This window comes from Amblyraja radiata, chromosome 22, assembly GCF_010909765.2.
Source record: "Amblyraja radiata isolate CabotCenter1 chromosome 22, sAmbRad1.1.pri, whole genome shotgun sequence".
Classification (NCBI taxonomy): Eukaryota; Metazoa; Chordata; class Chondrichthyes; order Rajiformes; family Rajidae; genus Amblyraja; species Amblyraja radiata.
In genome coordinates, this window is record NC_045977.1 from 8748967 (window position 1) to 8761188 (window position 12222).

A 12222-nucleotide genomic window follows, 5' to 3' on the forward strand; every position below is an offset into this window, starting at 1 on the left:
ACCTGAGAGCTTTGTCTAACAGCAGTCAGGTTCTGGGACCTTTACAAATGTAGTATTGATGTCAAATGTATTATAATAGAGCAGGTCAATGAATTAACTCCCCTTCCCATTCCAAAACTGATCTTTCTGTCCCGGGCCTGCTCCACTGTCAGTGTGAGGACAAATGCAAATTGGAGGAACAGCACCTTTTATTTCTCTTGGGCAGCTTACAACCCAGGATTTGAATGTTGATTTCTTCAATTTCACGTAACGCTTTAATTTGCTCCTTTTCCCCCATCCCCCACCCTATCCACTCATGCATATCCCCCAACTGCACAGGGAGTGGGAGGGGAGTAGAGAGGGAGAGGGAGAGGGTAGAGAGGGAGAGGGTAGAGAGGGAGGGGAATAGAGGGGGAGGGGGGTAGAGAAGAAGAGGGAGGAGGGTAGAGAGTGAGGGGGAGGGGGTAGAGAGGGAAAAGGTGAGGGGGGTAGAGAGGGAGGTGGTAGAGAGGGAGAAGGAGGGTAGAAAAGAGGGAGGGGTAGAGAGGGAAAAAGGTGAGGGGGTAGAAAGGGAGGGGGGTAGAGAGGGAGGGGGTAGAGAGTGAGGGGGAGGGGGTAGAGAGGGAGAGGGTGAGGTGGTAGAGAGGGAGGTGGTAGAGAGGGAGAAGGAGGGTAGAGATAGGGGGAGGAGGTAGAGAGGGAGAGGTGCAGAGAGGGATGGGGTTAGAGAGTCGGGGGAGGGGGCTAGAATTGGGGGGAGGGAGGGTGGAGAGGGAGGGGAGTAGAGGGGGGAGGAAGGGTAGAGAGGGAGGAGGTAGAGAGGGAGGGGGCATAAGAGGGAGTGTAGACGTCTGAACAACTCTCCCTACCACCTCTTCTCCCTCAATCCCCTCACTCTCCCTCCTCAACTCCCCAGGATTTTTTTGCTCTCCTCCACTCCCCCAATCCCTCCCTCACCTCTTCAAGCGGGGCCGAGCGGAGCCGAGCGTGCGGGTCCCAGCAGAGCCGAGCGGGGCCAAACAGGTCCCAGCAGGGCCGAGTGGGTTGGAGTGCTGGAGTTCCCCTTGTAGGGGAGTAGAGAGGGAGGGGGAGGGGGAGGGCGATAGAGAGGGAGAGGGGCAGAGATGGAGGGGGTTAGAGAGAGGGAGGTAGATTCGGGTAAAGATGGAGAGGGCGAGGGATCCCAGCAGGGCCAAGCGGGTTGGAGTGCACCTCGCGCCCGGAGTGGATTGTGACATCAGTCCAAATTTTTAACTCTTTATAAAAGATTAGTAACTTGGGAAATACAGGTTGAAATGCGGTGGGAAGATATTTATCGTGTCCGCAGGAAAATATCAATAGCATGTGTGAAAATGGGAAGGCTGTGGCCTAGCATTTGGAAGAAGATAGGAATTAAGGAGATTGATAGAAATCAGACACAACCCTGGCCCACAGACACTAGAACACTAGAGAGGGGGACCCAGAGAGGGGGACCCAGAGAGGGGGACCCAGAGAGGGGGACCCAGAGAGGGGGACCCAGAGAGGGGGGCACATCGAGGGGCACATCGAGAGGCATATCGAGAGGGACACCGAGGCACAGAGAGGGACACAGAGGCACAGAGAGGGACACAGAGGCACTCGCAGGTGACGTCACTCGCAGCGCGAGCAAGAAGACAGCGGGGTTTCTTTCAAAGGTTTTTCATCATCGACAGGACGGACCAGAGAGCTCTAGTACAGGGCCCGACTCGCTCTTTCTTCACTCGTTAGAGCGTCTTTTTTTCAAGCAGGTGCGATTATACACATTTGGAAATATTTCCAAACAATTTTCAATATCGTGACTAATTTGAAGCATCTTAAAATCCCAAACAAAATTTGTGCCTTACCTTAAGGTTGTCAGGCAGCTCTGCCCGACCCGCATAGCCAGGATTCATCGTTATGAAGACCGAACATGTTGGGTTGAGAGAAAGTTCAGTACCTTCGAAGTGAAATGTTTTAAGTTTCCGTATAATAGCTTGCTGAATGCTGAGAATCTGTTGTGCAACTACAGACAGCACTTCAACCTAGGAATCAAAACAGCAACCCAATACTGAGATTTGTAATACTCTGCATTAATCCTTATTGCTTCATTATGTAAGTCATAAATAATAAAACAATACTTTTCTGCTTTACGGCAGGATGATGTCCTAAAGAGATGACAATCTGTCATCACATATATCTTCTGAGTTCCTAAGTAATTGCGAAGTGTTTAAAAAAACAAGGAAATACGATGTGTAATCCTTGCCAAAAAACTGTATCATTTGCATACGTGAAGCATGATGATACTTCTACTGTAAAAGCAGTGACAGCAAGTGACAGATTTGCTCTGAAGCATTGCCTTCTCACCCTATTACAATGCTAACATGTTCTCTTGAGCAGGAAAGTGAGTCACCCACAGTAGGTGGAGTCTGTTTAAAAAAGTATGTGGTTTGATGAATATTATTGTTATGCGATTGGCAATTCCAGCGGAGGTCTGAGAAAGAAAGCAGTGACAGCCGCCCTGTAAGAATCCTAAAGCAGAAGTAGTCCAGGTAGTTAGGATATTAAATGCAATTAAGTTTTCTTTTAAATTAGAATGAGTAACTTTGGACGCCAATTGATCCAAGCTCCCACTATCTGCATTCAGTACCATCCTCACCACGAAGGGAAATGTGGGTTTAGTCCACAGCCTACATTGAGTTGAATGTATAAGTTTAGTCATGGTCTAAATGAATGGAATAGCAGACCTGAGGGATCGGAATAGCTTCTACATGTCCCTATATTCTTGTGTTCCGTTGTATTTAGCCATATCAAAGGCAATTGCAATTTCAGGAAATATCTATGCCCACCTATCACCCATTTGTTGATAGTTTGTTTTAAAATGCTTCATCTACGTGTTGTTTTAATGGCATTTGCAACCTTGTACCTTTGTCACTAAGATTTGAGATTTTGTTTCTGAGTTAATTTGAGGGCCTTGGGACATTCCACTGTATCAAAGATGTTCCTGCTGTTCCTGGACTGGAATATATTACAGTAATCTTCAAAATGCTGGTTTCATTCATGGCATGTGTTGAGCTAAGTGTTCAGTCTGAGTGCAATAAACCTGGCCATGTCACACCTGAGTTACTGAGCAGTATAAGAACAGGCTAGATGTCAAGCTCCTGGTTGATATCCAGTGAAAAGATTGAGATGGGGAGAATGCTAGAGCTTTTTCTTTTTTTTTAAAATGGAAGTAAAATAAAATGAAAATAATAGCTAATAAAAGTTAGCTTTGAAATTTTATTTATTTTTTGCCAAACCCCACCACAAGAATTAAGTGTAAATGCTTAACTCTGAGATAGGGTCACATCAGGTTCCGTTCTTCAGGTGAAACTGAGGATCATCTCTCATTAAGTCCCCGGCCCACTGACAAAAAGAAAATTAAATATCCCTGAGATCATGATCTTTCTAAGTTGGTGCAATTACCTCTATTCTGTTGAACTCATCGAAGCAGGCCCAAGCCCCAGCTTGGGCAAGACCTTTGAAAAATTTCCCCATGGCTTTATAATCCAGACCATCAGAGCAGTTGAAAACCACACACTACAAGAACAGAGAAAACATGTCCTGTTGAATAACATACTTAAAGGCAACAACTACATAAATGAAAGGCCTTCTTTCTCGTAGTTTGATAAATATATTTTTCTCTTAATTCCTGAGATTAAGCACATTAGTGCCACATCAATTATTATTGGAGGCATAATTATGGCAACAATGTATTTATTAATTGGTTTTTATATTAGACTTTAGCAAGCACCATATATATAATGCGTAGGAAAGAACTGCGGATGCTGGTTTAAATGGAAGGTAGACACAAAATGCTGGAGTAACAGAGTGGGACAGGCAGCATCTCTGGAGAGAGGTGATGTTTCGGGTTGAGATCCTTCTTCAGAAACCCGATTTCAAATCTGAGCTGTGGAATTTAGTCTAATTTATTATTATTGCCACGTGAACCGGGGAACACTGAAAAGCTTTGGTTTGCATGCTACCTAGTGAAAGAAAAGTAATTTCATTTAATTAAAAAATTATCAATTAAAAGTATCAATAACTACAAAACTACCAGTTCCTTATCAATTCATATGTGATTATCCAAGTAACTCAGAGGAAGATGTCTGCCATTGTGCCTGGTCTGACAACAACATTGATATTTTGTGTGGGAAGGAACTACAGATGCTGGTTTACACCGAAGATCGAGACAAAATGCTGGAGAGTCAGGCAGCATCTCTGGAGAGAAGGAATGGGAGACGTTTCAGGTCGAGACCCACCTTCATATTGATGCCTTAGTGGAATGAGGTCAGATATCAGAATGTACTACAGGGTCTACATCAGTTGTGATAGTAGGCCATGGTGGGAGATGTAATTTAACTCCGACAAGGGTGAGGTGTTGCACTTTGGTATGCCAAATCAGGGCAGGAACTGGCACAGTGAATGGTAGAGCCCAGGAGGGTGTGGTAGAACAGAGAGATCTTATTGAAGTGTATAAGATTATGGCAGGCATGGATCATGTGAACGTTCACAGTCCTTTAATCATACTGTAGATTAGTATGTCTTTACTATTTATATATCACCACACAGATTATGCATGCTACACATTCCTTAAGTAGTCCAGTCCAGATCTTCATCCCTATCCTGGACACACCGGTCCTGTTAGTCGGTGCAAATCTCTCTCTTTTTAGTTTGATGCAGAGTACGGGGATGAAATCATGTTGTGTTCCCTCTGCTTGTACTACATAAAGACTACGAGTTATAACCTCTATGTGTGGGTCTGGTCATTCAACAGGAGAGGATTAAAAATATATAGAGAGTATAGGTTTAAGGTGAGAGGGGAGAGATTTAAAAGGGACCTCAGGGGCAAGTTTTTCACTCGCAGAGTAGTGACTAACTAAGAGGTTTTTCAATCCCCTCCGAATGGAAAATTTGCCCCTGAGGTCAGAAGTTTTTCACTCTATCTGGAAAGAGTTGTCAGAGGAGGCTGCAGAAGTGGATACAAATACGACTTTTAAAAGACATTTGGATACATATAGAATATGGATAGGAAGAGTTTAAAGGAACTTGGCTCAAAAGCAGGCAAGTGGTTTTAGCTCAGAATACCAACTTGGTCAGCATGGACTGTACTGCATAGCTCTATGACTCTTTAACCTAGAAGTGATTTCAGACCCGCCATTACAACCAACTCTAAACTGGCAAAAAGCTGCTCAATTATACCATGACTGTTACATTGAAACAGTGTAATAAACCTAGATGGACCACTGCCATCGATTTAGATGTCCTAAGATTGACATAGAAAAGTCTTAGCCAATCTAGCCACCCATACAAAGTCCATCTCACAAACACTTAGGGACTTGTGTCTAAATTGGAAGACCTGTCACATGGTTTTGTCAATAGATGTACTCATATAGTCATATATTCCAGACAACATGCAAACCCCTCCATCATAATCCCTGGCATCATCCTTATCCACTGGCAGAAAGAACCCATTAGAAAGGGTGGTATAATCGTATTCAAGGAAGAAAGAGCAATCCTGAGAGTCCTGAATATTGATTCCAGATCCAATGAAATCTCATGATATCAGGCCAGTCCTACTGATGAAATCGCCCTCTGATATACAATCAACTGTCCTCCCTCACCTGATGAAATGATGTTCCCCTGGTTGAACAACCTTTGGAGAAAGAAGGGCTGAAAGCAGCAAGGCCACAGAATGTACAATCTGTGGGAGACTTCCATGTCCATCACCAAGAGTTGCTTGGTTGCACCAACACTCAGTGAGCTAGCTGAGGTGTGAAAGACTAAGCTTCTAGAATGGGTCTGCCACAGGAACTGAGTGAACCAACTCATTAGATAAACCTACTTGAAGCTGTGCTACATCTATTCAACACACCTGCCACTGGCATGAATGGGAGTGGTCATCATTACAAATGTTTTGGGAGACCAAGTCTTGCTTTCGCTTCAGGGGATGCCCTATGTTGTTTTCCATGGCACTGTGAACAGATCTGGCAATCTGGTAAGCAGCAATATTAAACACCAAACATAAAACAGTAAATACACACAAAATGTTGGAGTAACTCAGTGGGACAGGCAGTATCTCTGGAGAGAAGGAATGAGTAACATTTCGGGTCGAGACCATTTTTCAGACTGAAGGTCTGAACATAAAACAGTACTACACAAGAACAGGCCCATTGGCCCACAATATGTGTCAAACATGATGTCAAAGTTTGACACCAGGTGGCGCCGTACAATGGCTGCCTCGCCAACAGTCTGTCTCATTCCTTTCTCTCTTTGTTGTTTTTTAGTCTGTTGTTTTAGCGTATCTTTAGGTTTGTATTATGTGGGGGGTGGGGGAAACTTTTTTATCTCTTTCCTCGATGGAGATGCAACTTTTTCCTTATCGTATCTCCGTCTGCACTGCGGCCTGACATCGAGGAGCTGGCGGCCTCTTGCTGGGGATCGACCTTGGGAGCTCCAACCGCGGAAGCCTGTGGATTTAACATCTCGGAGCTGGCACACATCTCCCTTAAACTTTCCCCCCTCTCAATGTAAAGCTGCTTTGTCCTAGAGTATTTGACATTTCCACCCTAGGAAATAGTTTTCGACCATCTACCCTAGCTGTCCCTCTCATCATTGTAGATATATTTTATCAGATCTATCCTCAACCTCCAAAGTTCGATAGAAAACAATTCAAGTTTTCCCAACCACTCCTGATAATTCACAGTACACACTCTAAACCAGGCAACTTTCCAATGAACCTGTTCTGCATCCTCTCCAAAATCTCCACATCGTTCCTGTAATGGAGCAAGTAGAATTACGCGCAATATTCCGAATGAGATCAATATTGGTGCAATGAGAGTGCAGGAAGAAATACCAAGAACAGCACCTCACCTAAAAATGAGCTAACACCCTAATGAAGCAATGCTAAATAGCATGCAATCAACGGTGCCAAGTAATCTCACTATCATTGGATCAGATCAAAGCTCCGCAGAGCTACCACACCTCGTTGACAAACAGCTAATAGAAAGGAAATGTTCCAAGAAGATCCCCATCCCTACCCATCGCAGGGCAACCATGTTCAGCAAGAAATGATGAGTGGAACATCCATCCAATTTCCTTCCAGTGATGCTCTCCACAACAGAAGCCAGTCTTCAGCCAATTCAATGTGTCCCTTATAATAAGAAAAACAACAATATGGCTGAATATAGCAAAGCATTTAGATAACTGAGAACCTGCACTCCAGAACTGGTCATAGCTCGAGCCAAGAATCATGGGTTATTGAATGAAATCGCAACCCAGGTTAGGTTATTTTTAAACTATTGCTGTAAAAGCATTAAGTGACAATCATGTACTTGGCATCAAATTACCTGCTTAGCTACAGCTTTTGCCAAATCTTTTGTTGTTTCTGTTTTGCCAGTTCCTGCTGGTCCTTCAGGGGCACCACCGAGATTTAACTTTAACGCTCCCATCAACGTCCTTGGTGCCCCATAAGAGAAGACAACATTTCATCAGGAAACCAAAAATAACATGCAAATCTCATGGATTCTCAAAACTACCCGCACACAAATAATATTCTTGCAATAGATTATATACTTTTTGTGCCATAATCTGCCCAGATTTTAAAATGTTTCAATTTATTCTGTTTTCAATTATGAAATATAATGATTTATTACTGATAAATCACGGATCTATTACATTTATAGTCTTTTACTTTGGAGCACCCCATTTTTAATGGTATTAAATTCCATTGACAGTGAATGTGCTGTATATTATATTTAATCCTCTGGAGGATTATACAGATTGCAGTCAGTTTCAACGGAATGATATCCCCCAGTCATGTATTCTCTGAGCATGTGCATCAATTGTACGTCTCATTTTCTGGGTTTCAGGCTGCAAGGAAAAAATGTACTCTTGGAAACTTCAGAAACTTCCTCTTCAAAAATAGAACTCTTGCCGTGTGAAGCAACCTCAGGAAATAAAGCCATCAATAATGTTCTCAGGAAAGATCTTCCATTCTTACATGGTTTGAGTTATATGAGACTCCTGCCCCACACCAATGCATTTGACTGCTCCCTTAAATGGTAGGTTGGGAGAGGGTGCAGAAAAGGTTCACCCAAATACTTCTGAGATTAGTGGGGAATTAGCTATGAGGAGAGGATGAACAGACTTGGATTGTTTTGTCTGGAATGCTTAAGATTGAGGGGAGACCCAGGTGGCAGAGGTTATGGGGAGAAGGCAGGAGAATGGGTTTAGGAGGAAGAGATAGATCAGCCATGATTGAATGACGGAGAAGACTTGATGGGCTATTACTATTCCTTATAACTTTATGGAATGTCAATAACTAGAGGGTATGGCATTAAGGTGAAAAGGGCAGAGTTTAATGGCGTTTTTTTTACGCAGAGGGTGGTGGGTGGAGAATGGAACAGGCTGCCAGGGGTGGTGGTGGAGGTAGATACAATGGCATTTAAGAGACTTTCAGATAGGCACATGGGAAGGTAGATGGATCACATGCAGGCAAATGATATCAGGTAATGGAAGGCGATGGATCACATGCAGGCAGATGATATTAGTTTATTTTGGTATCATGTTTGGCACAGACATTGTGGGCCGAAGAACTAGTTCCTGTACCGCACTTTACTATGTTCCATTAGAGTGAGTCAAGGAAAGTTGTTACTATCACTTAAATGGCAAATTGAGGTGTGTATTAAATCCTAGGCTTCTCAATGACAAGATCTATGCAAATGCATCTACCTGTGTTTACATACGCACATAACTGAAAACAGAATTCATGTTGTTCTGTCAATCTGCTCTGCACTGAACCTTAATAAACATTCATACACATTGCTGAAGTATTGTCAATTTCAAAACTATGTCCTAACAATACTGGCTGGGAATTTAACTGAGAACGTCCATATTACTTCAATTGTTATGTATGTTTCCTTACTAGGCTGCGATATATACAAATTTCCAATTAAAGATAACAAATTTGCTTGACTTCCAATTGCAGGCTAATGCATAGATTGCAAAAATAAAAATTCATTGATTTTATTCACATTTTTTAAACTGAAGGGAATTTGAATCAACTTGAGCAAATTTGATGAATTTCATATTCTTCATTCGTTTGAAACTGGAGAAAAATAGTATTTTCCTCTATGTGGACATAAATGTACATCATGCAGACTTACCAACATTCAGCAGACACACATATAAAAAGCAGAAATCTTCATTCAATGACAAGCATTGTGCAAAGATGAAATTACTTTGCAAAACTATTAATCCATTGTCACAAAGCACAAATTATCAATTCAGCAAATCTAGTTTCTTTTAGAAGAATGAACTTTCATTTTACCTGTAACATCGATCTGTGAGTGGTGTTATTACAAGTCGTGCAGAATTACCCAGGTATTCATAGCCGTATGTCAAAACAGTCGTGATCATACGGACAATAACCTCGTTTGTTTCCCAATAATTTCTCATCTGAGATATCCACATGAAATCATTGAGGCTTGATACATTAGCATCTGTCAATTGGGCAACTACATCACGTGCTGTTGGAATAGAACACACAATGAGGCATATTATGTACTATTCCGTGAAGTAGAGTCCTAAAAATGCTTGAACTCCAGTTACCCCAATGGCTTTTATTTACATGAGACCATTAACAACTCTACCTGTCTGCCCAATATTCCATTCTTCTGGGATTGCATGTACATATCACCAGAAAGGGAGGCTGTAAAACACTGAGCGAAATAAACTAAAACTAACTTCACTTCCCTAAGCCAAAGCATAGAGGCCAATTATTGCATGCTTATCTCTGTCGTCGGTGACCAATTTATCAAACCTGGAGCCTCAGGTTCCCTGCTTTGACTTATGCATAGGCATGGTCTTACCCAGGGTCAGGGTCATAATTTGAACCATTCTTCATGGTCCACTTATGGAACAGGAAGATGGTACATCCTCAGTCTGTGCCTAATAAGTTTCCGTTGGTAGGTAACGTATCAATTACCAGGTTGTGGTTGGTGGTGTTTGTGATCAGCCATCAACAGATGGGACTGTCATTAGTTTGGAAGGATTTAGGATGTGCGATTACAATACAGGAAATAGGAAGAGAAGGCACCAACTTGGCCCCTCATGCGTTCCCTACCACTCGATAAGATCATAGTTAATCTTTAATCTCAATGTCACTTTTCTGTATTATCTCCAGATTCCTTTATAATCTAAAAATCCATCTATCTGTCTTGAATATACTCAACTACTGAGCCTCCACAATATTCAAGTAAGTCCCACATGTCAGGTGAAGAAATCTCATAGCAACCCAGTCCAGAATAACCAATCAAGCACTTTGAGATTCAAAACACCAAAACTAGGGAAATATAATTGTTGCATTCATCCTGTTGGCCCCATAAGAAAACTTGATATTTTAATGAGACACCTCTCATTCTTCCAACAGCGATTCACATGCAACTCCTCTAACCTCATCTACTGTATTCGTTGTTCCCGATGTGACCTCTTTAATATCGGCGAGACAAAGCGTGGACATGGTGACTATTGGCGACACTTGTGTTCGGTCTGCCAACGTCTGCTGGACCTCCCGGTTGCTAACATTTTTTAATCCCCTACCCATACATTTCTGCCTGGGGCCTCCTCCATTGCCAGAGTGAGGCCGCAAGCAAACAGGAGGAACAGCACCTCACATCCCGCTTGAGTAGCTTACAACCTAACAGTATGAACATTGAGTCCTTCACTTCTAGGTAACTAATCTACAAACTTATCCCCCTGTTGTTCTCTCCCCTCTCTTTGTTGTGCCCCACCTGGATTCACACTCATTTCTCCCCTTTCCTCTTCCCCTTCCACCTGTATTCCTTTCTCACACTTTAAAATTCACGCCTCTTCAATCCTTATCTCACACTCTTTGCCTTTTCATCTCTGGCCTTTGTCCAACTATATGACTATTAGAGTGTCCCTCACCTATTATTTACCAGGCGCCCCCTGCCCTGCCCCCTCCTCTCTTTCAGCTTTCCCTCCACCACAATCAGCCCGAAGAACGGTTCCAATCTGAAACGTGACTTCCACATCACCTTCTCCAGAGGTGCTGTCTGACCTGCTGAGTTACTCCAAAACTTTGTGCTTGGTTTTTTAGAAACCAGCAGCTGCAGTTGTCTATATTTCTAGTTTGCCTTTCCCCTGGCTAGTCTGAAGAACGGTCTCGATCCAGAAAGTCACCCATTCCTTCTCTTCAGAGATGCTGCCTAGAAAGTCACCCATTCCTTCTCTTCAGAGATGCTAGCATTTTGTGACTAGCTGCAGTTCCTTGTGTTTCCTATCTGCTCATAAGATATGAAATCGTCTTCATCTGCCATCATTGATCTCTATGGAACTATTAATTAAAATGAATCATGATCCAGACCAACAAAACTTGTTAAACGATTCCCTTCAAATAAGGGAGTTTGTCACATTCACATAAAATCGCTGACTTTTGAAAGTTTTAGTTGTCTTGGCAACTACTTTTAGAAAGAAATAGGGCTTTATCAGCACTGCCCACATACCTAGAACAAATTATTTTATGTGACTTTTTGAGATAAGCATTTATTGTTACTCCCCCCAAGATGAGAAGCTACAGCAATTATTTACCATGCACATCAATGACAGTAAGTGCTCCAAGAGTCATGCGTTCTCCACCAGATAGCTTTCCTCGTACTAGTTCCACAATTTCACTAATTTGTTCATTGCTTTTCTTTAGATAATCCTTCAAAGTAATGTGAGACGTGTATTAATATAGTAATTAGTGCAATTGCAGAGAAATAGTCAGAATTTCTCTGTTATAGTAATGATGTAGAAACATTGAAGCCAATATATTTTTGTTCCAAATTTGAACAATCTTTCCACTGCTTTAAGGTTTATCCTCACAAATAGACCGATTTATAGCAAGGCACCTGCTCCTATAAATAACACTTTAGTTATTTTACATTATTGCTGTCAGAACCACCAGTGTCCTAATTATCTGTCCATTTACATTGTAAATAAAAGCTTTGCAACAATACATTGAAGTCCAAGCGGATCCAATGAAATGAAAATAGAGAAAATAGAAAAAAGTTTAAAAAGTGAAATCTATCTGAGGAAGGGTCTTGCCCCGAAACAACCTCACCCATTCCTTCTCTCCAGAGATGCTGCCTGTCCCGCAGAGTTACTCCAGCATTTTGTGTCTATCTTCAAGTGAAATAGATACAA

General features: G+C 42.3%; 1 protein-coding gene across 2 annotated transcripts in view; it reads right to left on the reverse strand.

The window, feature by feature from the left end:
• dnah3 (dynein axonemal heavy chain 3) overlaps positions 1 to 12222 on the reverse strand; it is a 175369-nt gene that overhangs the window by 72986 nt on the left and 90161 nt on the right. For both annotated transcript variants that reach the window (XM_033040327.1, XM_033040326.1), the window contains exons 26-30: positions 11626 to 11740; positions 9344 to 9542; positions 7362 to 7470; positions 3439 to 3552; positions 1842 to 2018 (exon numbers count right to left, since the gene is read on the reverse strand). In XM_033040327.1, the coding sequence (XP_032896218.1) occupies positions 1842 to 2018; positions 3439 to 3552; positions 7362 to 7470; positions 9344 to 9542; positions 11626 to 11740 (714 nt within the window). The remainder of the gene's footprint in view (positions 1 to 1841; positions 2019 to 3438; positions 3553 to 7361; positions 7471 to 9343; positions 9543 to 11625; positions 11741 to 12222) is intronic.